Raw genomic sequence first — 23,896 nt, 5'->3', positions numbered from 1 at the left:
ATCTTGAGAGGTGGCAAAGCTCCTCCTCCTTCTCCTCCTCCTTCTCGCAGCCTTTGCTTAGGAAGCTGCATGCAGAGGAACACAGAGCAGCTGATGAATAATTTGTAGGGTTTACTGCTGGTTTTTAGTTTGCAAGTGCTGCTGGTCATCAGAGGAGCGCAGGACTATTCCATGCTCTAGAATAGTTTTATCCCCTTCTTTAATTTGAAAAGTGTTTTTATGCTAAGCCTGTTCCTCTCCCCCACCCCCTTTTGTGGTTTGCAGCTCAGGGGAAATGAGGTCAGTCAGCCACAAAGCAAGGGCTGCTCCTTTTGCCATATACTGCAGCCTGTATCCGCTCAACAGGCCTTTTTCAGAAAAAGAAGTTTTGGTCAGAAGTATAATTGGAAATTGAAATTGCAGCTGCACTCTTGCTGGTGATCTACTAGCACTTGTTGGTTAATGTAAATAGGCTTGGAAGTGGCTTTAGCACCAGCACCCCCACCTGTTAAAGGGACAGACGGTGCACAGATCCTTTCCTCCTATTGAGCAGCTCTCTGAATTATTCATGGTGCCTTTAATTGGGCTGATATGCTTATGACTTTCTACTAAAGAGCAAAACAAACGGAGGTGGGGGAGCACGCTTTCTTTCCATCTTCTGGTGAGAATGGAGTATTATTACTGCCCAAACTTGCTGAAGTCTTTACGGTCTCTGTGGGTGAGTAGAACATCTGCCTCTTGCTCATATTCTCAGTATTGGGGTGCACTTTCTTTCCCGTTAAGTATATCTGTCCATGGCTTTGAGACCTGTCTGTCGGGAGGGAGGGCAATTGGTGTCTCTTGGTTAGGAGCCAGGAGGGGAAGGTCATTTGAAAAGAGACACTTGAAAATAATTTAATCATGGTAGGATAATAAAAGATGACAGCATAGATCTGTGGTTTGTATATGGGACTGGGATCCTAACACCTTTCGGTGAGACAAGCACCAAACAAAGCAGCCATGCTGACTGGGGCTGATGGCAGCTGTCAAAAACATTGGGAGGGTAGCAGTTTGGCCACCATAGTCCATGCATTAATTACATCAAGAATGGATCACTGCAATGGGCTCTATGTGGGGCTTCCCTTGTGCTTGATTGGGAAGCTGCCATTAGTGCAGCACAATTGCTGGCAGCCGTGAAACCTTGTCCACATATCACACCTGTGCTCAGAGATTGGCAGTGGCTGCCAAGTTCAAGGTGTTACTATTAGCATAGAAAGGCCTTAATGACTTGGGGACACATTACCCCAAAGATGGCCCCTCGTTCGCTTCCATCTGCGGAACGGGCGCTGTTACAGGTACATCATACATGTCCCACATTTGCAAGAAATTGATATTTTAGGCTGGGAGTGCCCACACTTGGGAACTCCCTGCCAGGGGCCTTCGCTGTCCTCTTTCACCAAACCTGTCCTGATATGTGATTTAATCTGGTTTTAACTTATCACTGATTTTAATTATTTACCTAGCTGTTTTTACTGATAATCTTATTGTTTTATTCTTTTTGTAAAGCGCTTTGAGGGTTTTTTTTTAACAATCAAGTGGCATTTAATTTTATGAAATAAATAAAAATAAACAGTAGGTTGAGGAAGGCAAATCTAGTTCTATTCTTAGTGGCCTTCAAAGGGTAGAAAAATATTTATTCCCCCGTTGCTTCTTCCCAGCCCCCTCCCCTTACACAGAGATGTTAGAGTCTGCTACAATTAGAAATGTAATCTGGAGTGGGGTATTCAGTCTTTGGGCCTAGTAAAACTCCTTGAGAAATTTGCTCTGTAAGCGCTGCCGGTGGCCTCCCAGAACCATTGTCAAAGGTTGGCATGGGCGGGCATCTGCTGAGGACCCTCACCCCAGCAAGAGGCACCTGCTCTTCTTCTCCCTCTTCACCAGCTTGCTTGCCCACCCATCTCTCCCTGACAACAGTGGGGTGGTGCTCCTCCTGATGGGGCAAGGAGGGCCCAGAGATGCTCCTGCCTGCTTGCTCCGTGGCTCTGCCTCCTGCAAGGAAGCAGGTGGTTGGAATGAAGGGCAGGAGCAGCTGGTGATCATGGGGCTAAGGCCGTAGACTCATTGTGGGAGGGGATCCCATTGTCAGGACTGGTTGTTGTCCTCTTCAGATCACCACACAAATGCTTCTTGTTCTTTTATAAAACTTTTTATTGCGTATTAACAAAACATTCTTATAAACGGTTCTTAAATATTATTCCTCAGAGTCACTTCTTTCAAATACCTTCTGAGCTCTGCTTCTCCATGACCAGCCACTCTCAAAATGGCGAAGGCGCCCTTCCCTTCGCTTTCCCGCTCTTTTTTCTAACCTCCTGGCTAGAGCTGGCTTGTATCTCCCCTCCTCCCAATCTGAGCTAGAACTGAACCCTTGCCTTTCCTGGGAACAGCCGGTCCCTCCCTGTTGTTCCTCTTGCTCTCTTCTCTTCAATTCACTGCTCTCCTCCCCCCCTTGGGGAATGCTTTCTCCCTCTGGGAAACTGGAATCTTCTAACTCTAACTCTTCCCTGACATCACCCCCTCCCCTAAGCCCCCCTTCCTCCTCCTCGCTCTCCTCTGTTTCTGAAGGACCGAACCCTATGAACTCCTCTTGCTCGCTATCTGTCTCTTCAAAAATTTCTTGAAGATGCCAGTTATGGGGTTTTGGCTTGTGGGGATATTTTCTATGAAATTCTCTCTGCAATTCCGGAACGTTAATTTTTTCTGTTGGTTCCCATGAGTTCTCAGACTCATCTAACCCTTTCCATGCAACCAAATACTATAATTTCCTCCTACTTATTCTCGAGTCTAATATCTCTTCCACTTCAGCCTCCTCTTCCCCCATCATGGTGGGGAAAGGAGGTGGTTCCCTTGAAATTTGATACTTATGCGCTTATACAAACACTGACAATAAAGATCTATGAAATACAGGGTGTATTCTCATATTTTCAGGTAAATGAAGCTTGAAAGCAACTGGGTTAATTTGAGCCTTTACTTGGAAAGGTCCCAATCTCCTTGGTTCTAGCTTTTTACACCTCCCTCGTATTGGTAGTCCCTTGGTAGACAGCCATACCCAGCTCCCTACTTGGATTTCTTCCCCAACTCGCCGGTGCCTGTCTGCAGCTTTCTTGTAAGCCTCTTTAGCTTCTTCCAAATCCTCTTTCAATATCTCATGAATGCACCTCAACTCCTCTATCATTTGTTCTGCTGCTGGTACTGCTAACTGCTCCTCTTGACCTGGGAATGCCCTTGGGTGCAAGCCATAGTTTGCCACAAATGGGGCTCTGCCCGTAGACACATGCATTGCATTATTATACGCAAACTCTGCTAGACTCAACTTCTCTAACCACCCGCTTTGCTGATAACCAGCATAACACCTCAGATATTGTTGTAGTGTTGCATTCGTTCTTTCAGCTTCCCCATTGGTTTGCGGGTGTCTCGCCGACGTGAGGCTTAGCTCCACATCTAGTAACTGCATTAACCTTCTCCAAAATTGTGATGTAAATTGGGCCCCTCTATCTGAAATGATTTGTGATGGCATACCATGCAACCTAAAAATATTATCTAAAAACATCTTTGCAGTTTCCTGCGCGGTCGGAATTTTGGCACATGGTATGAAATGCGCCATCTTGGTTAGCATGTCAACCACCACAAAGATCACTGTTTGCCTATGCGATGATGGTAGATCCGTTATAAAATCCATAGACACCACATCCCAAGGCCTTCCCGGTGTGGGCATAGGTTGCAACAACCCTGCGGGAGCTGCTCTAGGTGCCTTAGCTCGTTGACTTACTTCACAACCTCTTACAAATTGCATTACCTCCTCCCTCAACTTTGGCCACCAGAACTGCCGTGTTATCTGATACAGGGTTTTTTCTCTACCAAAATGTCCTGCAGTCAGGTTATCATGATGTTGCCTCAACACTTTACCTCTTAATTCACCTGCAGGTACATACAGCATCCCTCTCCTGTACAACAATCCACCTTTTTCCTTGAAACCTTCCTCTTCCCCTCTACCTTTTCTCAGTTCCTCCATTTTCTTTTGTGCAAACTCATCTGTTACTGTCAACTGCTGGAATTCCCTGCCGTCCACTACTACGGCTGCACACCCCCACTGACCCGATCTCAGCATTTCTCGCAACTTGGGAGGTGCTTCCCCTTCCATATACTCAGGTTTGTGCGATAGCGCGTCTGCACGAACATTTTGATGCCCAGGTATGTACTCAATCCTAAAATTAAACCCAGCAAAAAACTCCGCCCACCTAATTTGCCTTTGGTTTAGCTGTCTAGCAGTTCTCCAATACTCTAAATTCTTATGATCTGTTTGTACCACCACCTGATGTGACGCCCCTTCCAAAAAATGTCTCCACACTTTAAAGGCAGCATGCACAGCTAAAAGTTCCTTATCAAATATGGTGTAGTTTTGTTCTGATTGATTTAATTTTCTAGAGTAGAATGCACAGGGTCTCCAGTCCCCTTCCTTGTCCTGTTGCAGCAGAATGGCCCCAATAGCCCTATCAGAGGCATCAGTTTCTACCTTCATCCGTTTACTTGGATCTAGGTGCATAAGATATTTTTCTGAAGCAAACACCGCCTTTCATTTATCAAAGGCCTTCTGTGCTTCCTCAGACCATCTGAATGGGCCCTTCCCTCTTAGACAATCAGTCAGTGGCGTTGTGATTTTGGAGTAATTACCTATGAATTTACGATAGAAATTAGCAAATCCTAAAAACCTCTGTAGATCTTTCTTAGTTTTAGGTGCCTCCCATTCCACCACTGCCTGAACTTTACTGGGGTCCATGTGACCCCTTTGTGGGAAATGCAATATCCCAGGAACTCCACCTTTTGTGTGTGGAACTTACACTTCTCTAACTTCACATATAACCTGTTGGTCCTCAATCTCTCTAACACCTGCGTGACATGTTTTACGTGTTCCTCCATACTTTCACTATATATTAAGAGGTCATCTAAATAAGAGACACAGAACTGATCCAGTATACCTGCTAAGACGTGATTGATGAAGGTTTGAAATACCCCTGAGCCATTTTGTAAGCCAAAAGGCATTACCAATAATTCAAATGCACCATACTTAGTACAAAAACTGGTTTTCCACTCATCCCCTTCTCTGACCCTTATCAGATTATATGCTCCTCGTAGATCAAGCTTGGTAAAGACTTTGGCTGACCTTACTCTTTCTAAGAGGTCGTCTATACGTGGCAATGGGCACACGCGAGGCTTCATTTGGCTGTTAAGGATTCTGAAGTCACATACTAATCTCGGTGCCCCTTCCTCCCCTTTCTTTTTGACAAAAAAGACGGGCGCACCCCCCGAGGCCGTGGACTCTCTAATAAAACCTCTGCAAATTCTTTTGCAGGAACTCCCTCAATGCTGCAGATTCTACTTCCGACATGGCATATATCTTGCTTGGTGGCAACTGTGCCCCAGGGACCAGATCTATCTTGCAATCATAGGGCCTATGTGGCGGAAGTTTATCCGCTTCTTTTTCACAAAAAACATCCCGATAAGCAATATATTGTGACGGAATCTCACTTTCATTCCCCATCAACTTCCCTTCCACCTCTGTTCCCATTACTTCCACTGAGATTTTTCCCTTTTCCCCCAAACAATGTGTCATACAATAGATTGAACCAAAAACCAAAGACCTTTGATGCCAGGCAATCACCAGATTGTGACGATTGAGCCAACTCATGCCCAGCACCATTGGGTGCCCAGCTAGTTTGGTCACATGAAATGCCCTGGTCTCTGAGTGATGACCCATATCCATTCTCATTGGTGGAGTCTCGTAAGTCACTTCTCCTGACAGTAGCGGTCTGCCGTCGATTGTTTTCACTCGCAGTGGGAAATTCAAAGGTAACAAAGCGATTTTGTGTTCCTGTACCAATTTTTGGTCTATGAAATCTGCTGACGCTCCTGAGTCCAACAGCGCCTCTACCTGGACCCTATGTCCTTTGGGTAGTTGTAGTTGCACCTTCACCGTTAGTCCTGGGATAGGTGGTTCCGCGTGAGAGCCTTCTATTGCTTCTCCACCCGGCTGCAAGCTCCCATTTCCAGCCGGGGACATTCGTTACCCTGATGCAGTTCCTTCGAGCAATTTTCTTCTCTCATGTCTGCTCCAGATAGAGACTCCCATCCTTTACGATTGCGACATTGTCGTGCTAGATGTCCTGGTTTTCCACAGACGAAGCAACGTCTTGTGTCTCTTCCTGCATTTCCTCTTACCATGGAAGTGGTAGTCACTGGGAGGGGTCTGGCTGCTCCTAATTCCATGGGCTCTGGCCACTCTCGTCCTGTCATGTTGCCCGCTCTGCTCTCTGTACTTTCAATAATATTGTTTTCCCGCCACCGTGCTCGCCATTGTTCCTTCTTTTCACTAGCCCTCCGTTCCACGCGTAGGCTCAATTGCAGGCAAGTTCGGACCAGAGAGTCCAAGGAACTAGGTTCTGGCATTTGGGCCAATTGGTCTAAAATCTCATTATTCAGTCCTTCCCTAAAAAGGGCTGCAACTGTTGGGGAATTCAGATCCCATTTTAATTTCTGCACCAGCAAACTAAAGTTGAACCAATAAACTCCCACAGTGTCCTTTCCTTGTCTCATTCTCAACAGCTGCCTAGCTGTGGTTGTTTCATGTGCAGGGTCTAAGAAAATCGTGTCTAGATACTGCAGAAAAATTTGTAGATTTCCTAGGGCAGCATCCCTCCTAGATATTAGGGGTATAACACAGTCCTTAGCCCTCCCTTCCAAGAAATTAATCACATAAGCAACCTTCTCTTGCTCAGATTGAAATTCTTTATCCTTTATCTCTATTATGTAAGAAATTTCTGTCTTGAAAGCCATGTATTCAGAGCTTTCTCCCTTGAAGCTACGCAGACGTACAGTAAATGTTTTACTCACTCTATCTCCCTGCGTCGCTTGCAACATGGCTCTATGTTCTCCCAATGCTGCTGATAGTATGTCGACTTGACTTTTCAACTGTAAGTTCTGTTCCCATAAGTCCTGTAATGTTAGCTGGAGCGCTGGGGTTTCTCCTTGCCCAACTGGCGCCACAGCTCCCTCCATTTTGGCTTCTCCTTCTTTACTTACAGTGAAGAGGCGCAGAGCAGAAGGTATTCTGTCAGGACTGGTCGTTGTCCTCTTCAGATCACCACACAAATGCTTCTTGTTCTTTTATAAAACTTTTTATTGCGTATTAACAAAACATTCTTATAAACGGTTCTTAAATATTATTCCTCAGAGTCACTTCTTTCAGATACCTTCTGAGTTCTGCTTCTCCATGACCAGCCACTCTCAAAATGGCGAAGGCGCCCTTCCCTTCGCTTTCCCGCTCTTTTTTCTAACCTCCTGGCTAGAGCTGGCCTGTATCTCTCCTCCTCCCAATCTGAGCTAGAACTGAACCCTTGCCTTTCCTGGGAACAGCCGGTCCCTCCCTGTTGCTCTCTTCTCTTCAATTCACTGCTCTCCTCCCCCCCTTGGGGAATGCTTTCTCCCTCTGGGAAACTGGAATCTTCTAACTCTAACTCTTCCCTGACACCCATGGAAGGGGGTGTGACTTAGGCAAGGGCCCTTGCTGGCTCAGAGTTCCTGAATGTCAGCCAACCATCTTCCTAACACCATATTTTCCTGTTAGGGATACATGTTACCTTTACACACCTTGCATTGAACACTGGTGCTAGTGTTTGTATGAAAGGGTGTACATTTGTTGATTTGTACATCTCAACTGTCGTGCACACAGGAACACAGGTGAAACACCCACTGAGTGCTATGGCAGAACAACATTGTTAGTAGTTTGCTTTCTGTTTCCCATTACCTGGGAAACCATGTGTCTCTTTGCCTGCTTCTAGCGATTGGGTGACTGGAGGTAGTAAGTTGCACCCAGGTTACAAATTAAAGGGAGAAAACTATTCCTTTAGCATTGTCTGAAGGGTATCTTGTGTGCTGAAAAATAGGAAGGAAACCAAACCAGAGACAGTGGTCAAATGACCTGGATGAATTTTCTAATCATTATGTCGAACTTGCCTCCTCAGCCCCTTCATGCCTTGGCCTTCCTGCTTTTCATTGTGCCTCTAGCACAGTGGTTCCCATTTGGAGGGGGCACTGCCCCCTCAGTTCCACAAACTCATCCCCAGTGCCCCCTGCCCTACCCTATAAAAATAGAGCAGTAGAGCTTAAAATACAAAGTGAGGAAGGCATTTTGCTGGGCTGTAGGTTGGTCAGTTGTAAATAAGTGGTTGATGTGCTTGTTGGGGGGAGGGCCTGCCACATAGCGCCCTCTAGGTGATTCCCCAGGGGCTGTACTGCTCCCTTTCAGAAGCCCTGCACTAGCACATACTTTGTTCTGGAAGCCTGCATGGCTCATGAAGTTTGGAAGCTCACCTAGGATCTCTTTGGTTCCCAGCGCCTTGTGTGTTTTAGTCATCATGCAGGCTTGCTAGTGTGGGGGCTTGTTGCTCACCACTTCTTCAGTTCTGTTGCCACCCCAAACTGAACTAAAAGGAGATCCTTGCAGCAGGCTGAGGCCAGTGAGTAGTGTCTCTTTACTACAGCGATCACAGTGTTGCTTTGGATTGTGCTGTTCCTGCTCCTGCTCCTTGTCAGCTGACTTTCACCAGGGATGGTGTACGATGTTGGCAGGATTCAGGATTAAAATTAACATAAACTGTGCCGGTAACAGGATGTTAGCACTTCAGTCATGGCCTTTATGTTAACCCACATTCCTTGGCTTCTGGTACTATATGTGCATTGCTGAATTCAGGTGGACTCGAAACCTGTGGACATGCCCAGATAGAAGGGCTGGAGCCTGTTGGTAATGAGAAGGCTGGCACCTTTAAATCCCAGACTTGCCAGCCACTGAAACCTCATCCTGTCTGCGCTCGGATTCAGTCAACAAAATACCCAGTCCCCATCTCCCAGCCGAACCAAATGAACCTGGGTCACAGTACTGCTTTCTGTGTCAGAAGTGACCCCGAGGGCCTTTTTCCACCCTGGGGAGGGCTTGCACCTGGGACCGATGCAGGTGGGCACTTTGAGTGCTCTGCTAGGTGGGGAGGCTTGCAAAGACAAGCTCTGGTTACGCTCGTTTCTAACTGTATTGTTTATTCATTCATTCATTTTTTAAAGCTCTCTAGAGCTCATGAATAGCTCTGTTACAACATTTAAGACAGTTGCCTTTGAATGTTTGAGAGGGTAATTGGCATTTGTGTCAGAAACTGGTAGAAGTCCTTTCATCTCTCTTTTCTGTCTAGGAGTGGGGGGAAACACATTTGTGGGGCTACTTTTGAAAGCATGTAACATTTTCAAATGCAGTGGTGGAGGATCATGTGTCCTGTGAGTAATTATACTGCAATAGGCCTAATTCAGACATCAGAACCAAGCTGTGGTTTGTAACTGGTAAGCCAGAAAAGGAAACATCCGTTTTGAAGTTGGTTTGGAAACTGTGGCTTGTGCTAACTACAACTTGGGGTGAAATGACAGGCAGCATTTGTGACCAAGCCTCTTCTTCCAGGGGTCACTAAAGAACCCAGAGTAGGCAGGTAGCAGCAGCAGCAGCAGCAAAGGAGAGACTTGAAGCCTCAATTTGCTTGATGGTCTGCATCCCACACTCTATTGCGCTTAGTTCACGTGAAGGCTTGGCAATGAGTTTAGGCCTTGAAGCTCCTTGGGTGACTTTGAGCCTAACCTCAGCCTAACCTACCTTACTGGGTTGTTGTGAGGATAAAGTGGAGAGGAAAAGAACTATGTATGCCAACTTTGTGTTTTTTTAAAAAATATATTTATTAAGGTTTTCATATTTAATACAAAGAAAAAAGAATCAAAAAGGGAAAAGCAAAAAAGTTTAAAAACACATAATGTTCACAATACTTATTTTTCAATAACATATTTCCCTGACCTCCTCATACCTCCCTTTCTTGTATTCCAATTCAAATTGTTAATTCAGCAAATCCTTATCCGTAATTTTTAACCTATTTCTATACTTAATTTAACATATCATTATTTTACTTTTTCTCTTTCATCCATTTCCTCAATTTATTTTTGCTAACCTTATTTTCATTTAATTTAGTTCATTTTAAAAAACCAATTTTACCTTATCCAAACTTAAACATCAATACTTACACATCAATACTCATTCTTAAAACATTTTTTCTAAAGTCGACCCAAATTCCCTTCCATGAATTTCCCAATTTTCATACACATAACACAAACAAAATAAAAACAGAACAAATTATAATTATGTACCCTTTGGATTCCCAAACTCCACCCCCCCTTTCCCGGTTTCAGTCCCCAACAAATGTCCATCAGTCTTAATCTACTATTAGCCTGGAGATCTCACATCCGAGGCTCTTAATTCTCTCTCAATTCCTCTCTGCCGGTTTTTTTGATAGTCCTTGATGTTGAACACCAAATCTCGGAGAAACTCTGGCCCTACGGGATCCATGTTTCTTCCAGCCAGACCTCCATACTTAAAAGTGGAGCCCAAATCTCGTTTCTTACTCCTTTCAAGTCCAAATGTCTCCAAAGCTCCAACTTCTACCTTAAGCAAATTTGTAATCCTTAGGTCTTCAGATCTCCACATAAGAAGATCTCTCCATTTTTCAATCTCCAATTCAGGCCAGATTTTCCACATCAGGTTTTTATTTTCCTTTGTTGCCATCATGTCAGGCCTCAAGCTCTCCTTCGTCATCTGCAAAATTACAGCTCCTCCTTCTTTTTCTTCAGGAACAACATGTGTCTCCTTCTCCAAATTCTCAAAGCTCTCAAGTTTCTCTTTTTGTCCAGTTGAATAGACTTCCTGATTCAAATCCTTATCAGATTCAATAATGTTGTTTACAGTTAAGTCCAGAATTGTAACATTTGTAGCCAAAACATCAATTTGGCCTTGTAACTTTCCCAAGAGAACAAAAACTCTGTCCAATTCAACCTGGATCTTCCCTCCTCCAGCCATTCTTGTAATGTCCCAAAACCCCCTCTAGAGGGATTTTGGTTCCTTGGTATTCATTCCAGTTCAAATCCAAAAATCAAGTTAGTTTGTATCAGCTCTTCCTTATTTTCAACAAATTGTAACGAAATTGTAACAAATATAACCAGCAGAAGCAGCAGAAACAAAGTTCTCTTTTTCCGTCTTGACAGCTAATTTGACAGCTGTCAAACTGTTCAGTACCTCATCAACAGGCTCTCTCGCGGAACACTCCCGGGTCCGGGAGGGTGGCACTTCAGCTCCCAAAATTAGCTCTTTATCCTCCAGTAAGATTTCTTGTACTACCAAACCGTGAAATTAAAGTCTTTTACCAAAAAAGGAAAAAGAAAGGTTCTCTCGACCTTAGTTAGCAGGTCCTTACTTTAAATTATTTACAAGGAAGGGAGGCAGACTTCCTGTTTACACCTTCCCCGATCGTGCCCAATTCATAAAATTTTTTCTTTACAATTCCAATTTCCGTACTACTCACGGGTTGTTACTTTAAGGTCCAATTGCTCACAAGAAGAAGTCAGCGCTCTCCGACCATGGCAGTGTGGCTTCACTCCGCAGGAGAAGCAGTCGACTCTCAGCACCGCGCCGCTCACTCCGTCCCCCATACCTCCAAATTTCTCTTTATTTCTTTCCAAGTGGTTATATAGTTGTCTTTTAAAATGTTTATATTCCTTGCTTTTTTCTATTAAAACAGTTCTGTTTTTTGTTGTAGGTCCTTTTTGTGTTGTTCTGTCATATTTTTAACCAACATTTTTGCTTCCTTTTTATTTAACTTAAAACCTGCTACTTGGCCAAACTCCAGAATTCTGTCCAAGACCCTTAGTATACTTACCATCAGGTCTTCTACTGTTATCACAATGTCATCTGCGAATGCTTTCAGTTTATATGCTTTCCACCCAACTGTAATACCTTTTATTCCATCATCTGATCTTATACATCTTGCCAGGGTTTCTAAAATTAATATAAACAATAATGGGGACAGGGGACATCCCTGTCTTGTCCCTTTAGCTATTTTACATTTTTCTCTTATCACGTTATTCACTATTAGCAAAGCCTATTGCTCTGAGTAAATTGCTTCTATTCCCCTCTGGAATGACTCTCCAAAGTTCATCATCTCTATTGTTTTTTTCCATAAACATCCATGACACATTGTCAAAGGCCTTCTCTGCATCTATAAACATTAATGTGGATCATTCCTGACCTCCAGATATAACATCAATTATATTCCTTATGCTATCCTTCATTTGACGGCCAGAAAGCCTGCTTGATTTTGATGAATCAAATCTTTGAACAACGTTTTCATACGATTGCCATTATATTGGCAAATAGTTTGTAATCATTATGTAGCAGAGAAATTGGCCTATAATTTTTTACGGATAGTAAGTCTGTGTCTTACTTTGGGATTAAAGTGATATATGCCTTTTTCCAAGACTCTGGTTCAAAATTTTATTCATTACTTCTTTTAAGGGTTATATGAGAAAATCTTGTAATTTCTTATAATATTTTGCTGATAGTCCGTCTGGTCCTGGTGATTTGCCTATTTTTGTCTGGTTGATTACCGTATTTTTCGCTCGATAACACGCACCTGACCATAACACGCACATAGTTTTTAGAGGAGGAAAACAAGGAAAAAAAAATCCGAATGAAACAGTGGATGTATCATTTTTGTGCTTCATGCTGCGGCCACAGACATGTGATTTGACGGTGAGTTTGGGGTAGCCCAATGCAAAGATCCTGAGGATCCATGTGGATCCATGCTTTGTAACCACGTTTTTGTACCATTGCAGCCCCAGGCAACAGTGGGTGCGTGATTTTTTGGATGCAGGCTGTAGCCATGGACATGCTATGTGATCTGATGGTGAATTTGGGGTGACCCAATGCAAAGATCCTGAGGATCCATGTGGATCCATGCTTTGTAACCACGTTTTTGTACCATTGCAGCCCCAGGCAACAGTGGGTGTGTGATTTTTTTGGTGCAGGCTGTAGCCATGGACATGCTATGTGATCTGATGGTGAATTTGGGGTGACCCAATGCAAAGATCCTGAGGATCCATGTGGATCCGTGCTTTGTAACCATGTTTTTGCACCATTGCAGCCCTGTTTTTGCATCAGATCATTGCTATGTGATCTGATGGTGAATTTGGGGTGACTCAATGCAAAGATCCTGAGGATCCATGTGGATCCGTGATTGGAACCACGTTTTAAGTAGGGAGGGAAGGAAAAACATAGAAAGGATAAGGAGCGCCGAAAGGGGTGTGCAGAGAGGCAGCTGGCTAAGAATGCAGGAGAGGGGTTTTACCGGAGGGAGGAAAGGAAGGCAAAAGTCCCCCCCCCACAAGCCAGCCAGCTCTCTCTCTCTCTCCCCCCCCCCAACCTGCATGTTGCCTGCGAGTCCCAGACGCACGGAGAGGAATTAGAAGGCTGGACGCTCTATTTCCACTCTGCTTGCCTGGAGGGGAGGGGTTTTCTCTGCTCTTTGTTCCGTTTGAGCAAACACAGTAAGGAAACAGAAGCAGGTGGGCAGTAAGACCCTGAGGCAGAGCTTCCTCCTTTCAAGGCTTCCCTTCTCCGGACGATTTGATATTTGCCTGATTTTTGCCTTCACTCGCGCTTGTCAGCTCCAGGCACCCCACACATTCGCTCAATAACACGCACAGACATTTCCCCTTACTTTTTAGGAGAAAAAATCTGCGTGTAATAGAGGGAAAAATACGGTACTTGTTGGAATTCCACCATCGTTATTGGTGCATTTAAATAATTAATTTTCTGAACTGGAATTTGTGGCAATTTATTCTGCATCAAATATTTCTCGATTTCACCTTTATTTTCTTTACCGATCGATATAGTTCTGTATAGAATTTTACGAATTGTCATCTTATGTCTTTCAAATTATCTATTATTTTTCCATCTATTTTCAATTTGTTAACAGTTTTCATTCCCTGTCTTTTCTTCAACTGCCATGCCAACAGTTTCCAAGGTTTGTTAGCGAATTTACAAAAATTCTGCCTTAGTGTTTTTATCGTTCTTTCAATTCACTAACATTGAAAATTGTGTTTGTAACATTTTTCTATTTTGCTTAATTGCATCTTTACCAGGTTTTTAAATCAAATTTTCTATTATCTCTCTCTTTCTTGTTTCTCCTCTTTATCCTCAGGAGTTGGTTCCCCTTTATCTTCCACTGTGTGTGTGTGTGTGTGTGTGTGTGTGTGTATATATATACATATTTACATATATTACATTGGATGCTCAGGTTGCGAATGTGATCTGCAGGTTGCGATTTGGCACTTATGTTGGAATCCAGTTGGAATGTCCTTCAGAATTATTATATTAAGTTCATCTGTTTGAAGTCTCTTTTGATAATTCATCTGTAGTATTCCATCTTTTGCCATACGTTAGTTGAAGGTCACCTGGCAGTCCCCTGGCAACATTTTTCCCTTTGCAAAGCTTAATTTTATCCTGAAGGCTTTGTTGATCGCTTGGACTACTTATTCTTGTATCTCCATCCAGATGACTAATTCCTGTATTATTTTTTCTCTTATGTCTTCCTCAGTCTCCTCCGGTATCCCACGAAAACACAAAGTTAAATCTTTATGTTGCATTTACAGAACTGCAATCGAGTCCCAGGCGGCCTCCTGCATCTTCATCAGCTCAGCCGATTCTTCCCTCATTTTATCACGTTCCCTTTTCAATTTTCCCCCTTCTGTTTGTGTTTTTTCTATTGTTTCCTCAAGGTCTTTTGTATTTTCCCCCCATCCCCTGCACTGATTTTTTTCCAATCCTGTCATTTTGGTTGAAAATTCTTTGTTTGAAAACTCGCTTTTTTGGGGGGGGTGCACAACGTCCTTGTACTTTCCCCGAGCCCCCCTCACCGATTGAGCCTTTCTCCCGAGATCAAGGCTCGTGCTCTGTCACCATTCGCGGGAACCCGGAAGTCCCCCACTCTGCACTCTCAGGTTGTTTGAATTACACCATGGCAAGTCATGGGATGTGGGTGCTCATACTCTGCCTCTCCTTACAGTGGGACAAGGAATTCTTAGTGACTGAAGTAGGGCGGGATGAACCTCCCACATCCTTGCTGGGCCTCTTCTTTGAGTTTGTTGGCAGTTATATCAGACGGATTTATATAGTGAACTTACATCCTGCCACTCAGAAAACATTCTTCACAAGATAGAAAACACAAGTGTATGCTTGGTTGAACATCAGTTTAGAAATACATAATTTAAAACAACCATTGAGACAGTTTTAGGTTTACTTAATGCAAAGGGGGTGAATTTCTGTTCTGCTCAATCTCTGTGAACTTATCACCTGGACCCTGCACTATTGAATTAAAAGCTGCATCCCACAGTTCAGCAACATGCTCACCTGAGTGTGTGTCTGGCAGTACTTGTACACCCAACAACGTGAAAAGGAAAGATCCAGTAGTAGGGCACCAGGAAGCTTGTCTACTGCGGCACAGATACTTCCATTGGATCTGACTTGCTTGTTTCTAATGTTAGCAGCCTCTTCCTGCAACAAAAAGGAGATGTGCCCCTTTGCCTCAGCATTATCCAGTTCCCAGCTGAGGTGTGTATGTGTTTTGCTTCACTCTTTCCCTGCCTACCAGGGAGGTAAGGAGGCTGTTTCAGTGGCATTGCTGTTCAGTTTTGGTCTGAAGGAGAGGAAGCCCTGTCCTGATGCTCCCGAGTAGAGAGCTGGCCTCAGCTGGTATCCTCCTCTGCACTGGCTTTTTGTGGCCCATGTGGGTTTCTGTTGCATGTGGGATACACACACAGTAGACCTACTCTGAGTAGAACTTAGTTGGATACATTCTTCATAAGTAGAAGGAAGCCACTGTAATGAACAGCCATGCGCAAATGATGATACCTTGTACAATGTTTTTTAAATGGTGGCCAGCTGAAGCACATGTTGGAATAATGGAATACAGGCACATTGTCCAGGTGCTCTCTCCTTCTTTGCCCCCCAAACGCACATACACACAGTTGATGGTTCCCAGGTGCTCATCTCACAAAATGGCTCTTGCCACTCATGTGTCATGGTGGCTGGGGGAAAGAGCCTGGCTTCTGGATGAGCTCCTGATTGACTCAGGGCTCTTCCCTCGCAGGGCGTGCATTCTTAATGCTATTCAGGCAGCTCCCCTAGGGCTGCTGTGCACCTCCTTGAGGTTCTCCACACCATCCCTTCACCTTGAACGCATCTGCACACATAATGTTCCACGCCAGTGTGGGATTGCCAGCTGGTGGGGGGAACAACCAAACTGCAGTTGGGAATGTCTTCCTAAAATGGTATTTATGCTGTTGGTTTAAATATTAACTGAGGCAGTTTCTAGCTCAGTTTGCTGAAGAGATTTCAGGCCAGCTGCTGTGCAGAGTCCTTTAACCCTGCTGATGACCTTGCCACCTTTTTTCTGTTCTGCTTCCTGGCCTCTTCTGAGTAAGTTCAGCTAGCAAATGGCTTCAGTCAGTGGTTTCAGAGCAGACTGCTACTGAGATGGGAAAATGGATCTCTAGCTTTTCTTGCTTCAGCCCAGCTGCTTGAGCTGATGAGGGTTTTTTGCTTTTGTTCCTTTAGAAGGGTGGCTAACTGGGAGATATGCTGGAGGTTTACAAAATGAAGCACAGGGTGGAGAAAGTGGGCAGAAAACCTTTGCTCCCCCTTGTATATTACTGGAACTCGGGAGGGGGCAGGGTGTCACTCAGTGAAACTGATTGACAGTGGATTCAGGACAGGCAAAATAAGTGACTTATTCACAGTATTTGCTGCCACTAAGTATGGCAATGGCCATACTTTAAAAAGAGGATTAGACAGATATTCTGAGGACCTAAGTCTGCTGGTGGATATTACACAGGAGTATAACTGAATGGAACCTCCAGGGCCAGATGAAGTATTCTTTGGAATGCCAGTTGTGTGAAGATGGGGCAAGCTGAAGGAGGCAAGCTGCTTTGATGTTTTATGCCTCCTTGGGAAAGGCTGCAGGGATGGAGGGTGCCTTGTAAGTAGAGTAAGTCTCTTGATTTTCACAGTGGAACTGTTGTTTCCAGTTCAGGTCATTTATTTCAGTAATCTGATTTCAGATCCCTGAATCAACTTTTAATAATGGTTTTTCACTCTGCCTTTGGGGCAGTGCTGTAAACAGCAAAATATAGGAGGCACTGTGTGACTCTTGTTGACATAGAAGGAGATGAGAACTTCCAAACACCTGTTCTCTTGGGATGATGATCAGTACAAACCCCTGACTATTTTTAAACTGTCTCTGACAAAGCCAGCTGGCTCGAATGAAGTAATATTTCTAATGAACATTCACCATGATGGCTGTGGAATGCATGGTCGCTGCAGCCTTACAAGGGAAAGCCCAAGAAGGGGCCACAAAATGCCCTGAAACCTGGAGTCATACAGCCAAATAAAGGGGTGTGATAAAGGCGCACCTCGCCGGCTGTCTTGGATTTTGCCAAGACTTCCCTCCCAAATTGAGCTGGAGATGGAGCATGTCCTAGCACACATTCCAACACAAACACAACAGTTTTTGGAAATGAAAAGGAGAGGAAAGTGCTCCTTATGCATTCCTAATTATCTCTAGAGGGGTAGCCCTGCTAGTCTATTGCAACAAAAGTAACAGTGTCTTATTGAACTTCAAGGACCAATAAATTTATTATGGGATGGACCAGAGTCCACTTCATCATATGCATGAGGTCTTTCCCTACCTTAGTGGGTCAGGAGTGGGGATAGGGCAGGCATACACACAAATGTACAGACACACATGCACCTCTGGTTGGAAGGGGAGAGGAAGTGTACTGTAAGTTGTTGTCAGAGGAAAGTGTATACCAACCAACAGGATTATAGCTTAAATGCACGTTACATTGACCATTCACATAGCAGTGGGGGTGAGGATACAAACATCCTGGAATGGGTCCGCTGATTTGACACCTGTAGTATCTTGATTCACATAACAGAATGTTACCTCTTTGCCACTACTAGAACACCTATGTCGCCCATCTATGTGAGGGTAGTTGGTCACCCATTGCTTCAACATTTCCTCTTATGGGTGCCTCGTCAATGTCCTTCATGTCAATATTTTTGGAACATTTTTATCAAGGGGACAATGGCACATCCCCAGTACTAAATTACTCTTGGGGCCTGGCATTGTCACCCACAACAACTCTGTGGAAGAGTCTGCCTGGTTTTGGATTTCTAGCCAGGTGGATTTGGTACCCTCTTTGGCGTACAAAGTAATATAATTTTTGTGTGTGTGGAGAGGGGCTATTGCGTGGTTGTTTTTATTTTTTATTAATGATTAGTGATTTTATATATTGGTTTTATTCTGTGAACCGCCCTGAGACCCCTGGGTATAGTGTGGTATATACAATCAATCAATCAGTCAGTCAGTCAATAAATAAATAAATACCAGTATGTTTTTCCCTATCCTTCCTGTAGAGCTTATATCCAGCAATAACCGTGTTTCACTGGTTCTCTCCATTCCACCTGGAATATATTTTTAAAATGTGCAAGGCTTGTGTCCCATCATACATCAGTATCCTAAGTGCTGCTTAAGAATGTCGCTTAGTATTTTTATTACAAAAATATCACAGATCAAGTAAAGCATAAAAAATTGGACTCATACATTGCACATATTTACCCCAGTTGTACAACAGGTTTTCAGCTTATTTTGGAGCAATGTACAGTGGTACCTCGGTTTAAGAACAGTTTAAGAATAGTTTATCAACTATTCAGTATACGATCTCCGCAAAACCAGAAGCAGTGTTCCAGTTTGAGAACTTTACCTCGGTCTACGAACGGAAGCCGAACAGTGGAAGGGCACCGGCGGCAGGAGGCTTCATCAGGGAAAGCATGCCTCGGTTTAAGAAGGGCTTTGGTTTAAGAACAGACTTCCGGAATGGATTAAGTTTGTAAACTGAGGTACCACTGTATAAGAGGCATTGGGTGGGATGTTATCTCTAATTTTGTCATTCAAAAAATTCATAAACAAAGCCTGCCTTTCAGTAAGTTTCTTCTCTTAAAACATATATATTTATGACATGTAAATGTGACTGTGATATGTAGTGAAGAGAACGGCCACTTGCCTGGGGAGGGGAGGCCTTGGAACTTTTGTTTCTGACTTCCTTGAAATGAAGATGTTGCATACATGCTGCCTTCCATTCTGGCTGATGTTTCTCTTTGCTTTTAATGCAGCAATAAATTGCCCCATTTGGGAGAATGATGAATATGAGCTTGTCATGGATGTTTTAGTTGAGATTCCTGCATTGCAGGGGGTTGGACTACACGGCATTGTGGATACCTTCCAATATTACAAATCTATGATTCAAGAGTGTAAAATGTTAATAATAATAATGATAATAAATTTTATTTATATCCCGCCCTCCCCAGCTGAAGCCGGGCTCAGAGCGGCTAACAACAGTAAAACGATAAAACATTCTAAAATCATTTCATTATAAAATTAATTCCAATCAAATTAATGGCAACCATTGGGCTAGAAGTTCTGTGAGGATTGCCAAAGGAGGGAGTCAGGCTGTGCCCTGGCCAAAGGCCTGGTGGAACAGCTCTGTCTTGCAGGCCCTGCGGAAAGATGTCAAGTCCCGCAGGGCCCTAGGCTCTTGTGACAGAGCGTTCTACCAAATCAGAGCTACAGCCGAAAAAGCCCTGGCTCTGGTTGAGGCCAGCCTAACCTCTCTGTGGCCTGGGACCTTCAAGCTGTTTTTGTTTGAAGACCGTAAGTTCCTCTGTGGGACATACCAGGAGAGACGGTCCCGCAGGTACGAGGGTCCTAGGCCGTATAGGGCTTTGAAGGTTAAAACCAGCACCTTAAACCTGATCCTATACTCCACCGGGAGCCAGTGCAGCTGGTATAGCACCAGGTGAATGTGATCTCGCAGCGAGGACCCCGTAAGGAGTCTTGCTGCAGCATTCTGCACCCGCTGGAGTTTCTGGGTCAGTCTCAAGGGCAGCCCCACATAGAGCGAGTTACAATAATCCAGTCTGGAGGTGACCGCATGGATCACAGTGGCTAGGTCAGGGCGAGAGAGGTAAGGAGCCAACTGCTTAGCTTGGTGGAGATGAAAAAATGCCACCTTTGTTATAGCTGCAATCTGTGCCTCCATGGAAAGGGAGGTGTCGAAGATTACACCCAAACTCCTAATGGACGGCACTGGCACTAATTGCGCCCCCGCAAGAGATGGGAGTTGCCCCCCCAAGCCCATATCGTCCCGACCCAGCCAAAGGACCTCTGTCTTCGAAGGATTTAACTTCAACCGGCTCCCACGTAACCATCCAGCCACAGCTTCCAAACATCTGATCAGTGTGTCTGGGGCCGAGTCAGGATGGCCATCCATCAACAGATAGAGTTGGGTGTCATCAGCATACTGATGGCAGCCCAACCCAAAACTCCAGACAAGCTGGGCGAGGGGGCGCATAAAGTTGTTAAAAAGCATCGGGGAGAGTATCGCACCCTACAGCACTCCACACACCAAGGAGTGGCGTGATGACAATTCCCCCCAAGCGCCACCCTCTGTCCCCGACCAGAGAGAAACGAGTGCAGCCACTGAAGGACTGTGCCCTGGATCCCCACGTCGGCAAGGCGGTGTTCCAGGAGTTTGTGATCGACCATGTCGAAGGCTGCTGACAGGTCTAGAAGAATCAGCAACCCCGACCCGTCTCGATCCAGCTGCCTGCGGAGATCATCTGTTAGAGTGACCAGAGCCATCTCGGTCCCATTACCAGCGCGGAAGCCAGATTGAAATGGATCCAGAGCCGATGTTTCATCCAGAAACCCACCAAGCTGTTCAGCAACTGCTCTCTCAATCACCTTACCCAGGAACCGAAGATTCGAAACCGGGCGGTAATTGGATAGATCTAAAGGATCTAATGATGTTTTCTTTAAGATCGGGCGCATCACTGCCTCCTTCAGTTCCCCTGGGAATGTCCCGGTGCCAAGGGACAGATTGATGATATCCCCTGGGGGGCCCGCACCTCTTCTGGACACGCTTTAATCAGCCAGGATGGGCACGGGTCAAGAGGACAGGTGGTGGGCTTTCCAGCTCGGAGGAGTCTGTCCACATTGGCTGGGGATATCCGGTCAAAGTGGTCCAATACTGGACCCGAGGACAGTCGAGGGGCCTCCAGTTCCGTTATTGTATCCAAATTGGCAGGGAGGTCACGGCGGAGCGACAGGACCTTCTCCGCAAAAAAGCTCGCAAATGCCTCACAGCTGTGTGTCAAATTGTTATTTAAATTTGGCTGTCCCTCAAGGGACATTAAAGACTTAATTATACTAAATAATTGCGCCGGGTGAGAGCTAGCGAATGCAATGGAGGCCGAGAAGTAAGACTTCTTAGCGGCCTTCACTGCCATCTCGTAGGTTTTCATGAAAACCCTATAAGATGTTCTTGAGGCTCCGTTGCGGGCACCCTGCCATACTCGCTCTAGCCGTCTGAGGTACCACTTCATTTTCTGGAACTCCTCGGTAAACCAGGGAGCCCGGTTTCTGCGGAGTCTCAGAGGGCGCTTACGTTCGATCTCATTGATGGCTGCCAGGAGCTGGATATTCCAGCCCTCAACAAGCTCAGTCAATGGGTCGCCAGGGGGAGCAAGGTCCCGCAAGGCTTGGCGGAATCTATCAGGGTCCATCACCTCTGCGGGCGAGCCCAAATCAGCTCGCCACCTAAGCAGGGTGGGAGTGGAAAGTCAGTCCTGGCTTTCAGAGTGTAGTGATCAGACCATGGCACCTTCATCGAAGGAGACATGATCACATCTATACCTACGCCAAAGATCAAATCCAGCATGTGGCCTGCTTGATGTGTGGGGCCTGAAACAAACTGGGAGAGCCCTAGTGTCGCCATGGAAGACACCAGGTCCAGAGCCTGTGAGGAGGGAGTGGCATCAGCATGGATGTTGAAGTCCCCCAATACTCCAAGGCAAAGCCGGCCCCCGCCTCCAGCAGGCCTGACAGGGTGGCTGCTGGTGCGCTAGGTGGCTGGTACACCAGCCAGACAGCCAAGCTCACCTCGGAGCCCCACACTAGGCCAACACATTCAATGCCGGGGATCGATGGTGATGGTAGAGCCCTGAAAGAACAATCTTCCCAGATTAATAATGCCACCCCCACCCCCCGGCCCACAGTCAGTGACTGGTGGAGGACGGAGAAACCCGGGGACGTCATCTCTCATAAGGTAACTGTTTCCCCTTCGCGCACCCAGGTCTCTGTCACACAAGCCTGGTCAACCCCCTGCGAGGTAAAGAAATCTCGCAGGGTGGTGGTTTTGTTGCCTATAGACCTGGCATTGCACAGCACCAGTGACGGAGGTGAGTAATCCTTGCTCGCCCTACCCTCGTCCCTCGGGATGGGGCGCAGATTGGAAGGGGTACGAGCATATCCATATCTCGATCCCCTTCACCTATAACATCTGCCCCCCCCCCCGGCACTGAAAACTCCCATTCCCTCTCCTTAACTGCAGAGACCTCTGGAGACAGGCGGGGTAATTTGTTGCCCACTCTGCTGAGCTGGTTGGTGATGACAAATAATGACTGCCTATAAAGCCAACACAAAATCTTTGCACTGCTGGATGGAACATTTGCATGACCTAGTATACCGAATGCCCATAAACTGAGTGCATTATGTGCCACACATCATCCATTATGTGCCTGGAAACGATGCCTTATGAGGAACGGCTAAGGGAGCTGGGCATGTTTAGCCTGGAGAAAAGGAGGTTAAGGGGTGATATGATAGCCATGTTCAAATATATAAAAGGATGTCACATAGAGGAGGGAGAAAGGTTGTTTTCTGCTGCTCCAGAGAAGCGGACACGGAGCAATGGATCCAAACTGCAGGAAAGAAGATTCCACCTAAACATTAGGAAGAACTTCCTGACAGTAAGAGCTGTTCGACAGTGGAATTTGCTGCCAAGGAGTGTGGTGGAGTCTCCTTCTTTGGAGGTCTTTAAGCAGAGGCTTGACAACCATATGTCAGGAGTGCTCTGATGGTGTTTCCTGCTTGGCAGGGGGTTGGACTCGATGGCCCTTGTGGTCTCTTCCAACTCTATGATTCTATGATTCTATGATCATGTTCTTACGTTTTGGTCATGCATCCTCTTTGCTGCCAAATTAAAATAATTTTAGGATCATTGTCCTCAAGGCCCATCAAGAAGGCTGCCCCAAGTGCTATAGCATCCCACCTGCTGAGGTTGCTGCTTCTCCTCTAAATTAGGATTGAGCTGCAAATATCTCGTTCTTTGCAGGGGGCAGGGGCTGTTTCTGTTTTCCTTCTAGAAGCTCCCATTTCCTGCTGCTGGAACACCACTGTTTGCAGATGTTCCCCTTACATTATTGTGCATATTTCACTTAAGAATAAAACTGAATTTACTGCTGCTTGCTTCTCTTTATGGCTAATAACCTCCTGTCGACACCCACCCCCAATCTGACAAACACTTTCAGATTTTTGCTTAGAATGTATTGCTTACAAGGATATATTGTATGAAATGCTCAATGCGTTTAAAATGAGAGAGCTCAGGGTGTGGTGCTCTCATGAAGAAAATAATGGAATGATGACTGCTACAAAAAGGTTCATCAGCCTGATAGTTCCTGATAGTTACAGCTTTGAACAAGTGGCAGAAAGCTTCGCCCCTCCTCCTCTTCCGCCTCCTCCTCCTCCTCTTTTGGGGGGGGGAGATATCCTTTTGGGAATGCTGCAGAAATGGAGGTGCCTAATAGGTTGCAAATGGATAATGATCAAAGCAGGTTTGTAACTTCAGTGACATGGTTGCTCCTTTGGTGGGAGTTTTTGAAGAGCAAAAAAGAGAACACTTGCTGACTTCTGCTTTTAACTATGGATCTCTATGATGACTCATCATGAAAAAGAGGCCATGGAGTCCTGGAAAAAGAGGACACATGGCAACCCTAGTTTTGTATAGAATGAGACCA

At 45.2% G+C, this 23,896-nt stretch overlaps 1 protein-coding gene across 1 annotated transcript in view; it reads left to right on the top strand.

Moving 5' to 3' along the window:
* Positions 1–631: 631 nt before the first annotated feature.
* Positions 632–23,896, top strand: part of KIAA1671 (KIAA1671 ortholog) — an 84,428-nt gene continuing 61,163 nt past the window's right edge. The window contains exon 1 of the mRNA XM_053363259.1: positions 632–697. Within this exon, the coding sequence (XP_053219234.1) occupies positions 647–697 (51 nt within the window). The 5' untranslated portion in view covers positions 632–646. The remainder of the gene's footprint in view (positions 698–23,896) is intronic.

This window comes from Podarcis raffonei, chromosome 13, assembly GCF_027172205.1.
Source record: "Podarcis raffonei isolate rPodRaf1 chromosome 13, rPodRaf1.pri, whole genome shotgun sequence".
In the NCBI taxonomy this organism is placed as follows: domain Eukaryota; kingdom Metazoa; phylum Chordata; class Lepidosauria; order Squamata; family Lacertidae; genus Podarcis; species Podarcis raffonei.
This window is presented reverse-complemented; position numbering and strand designations above follow the sequence as displayed.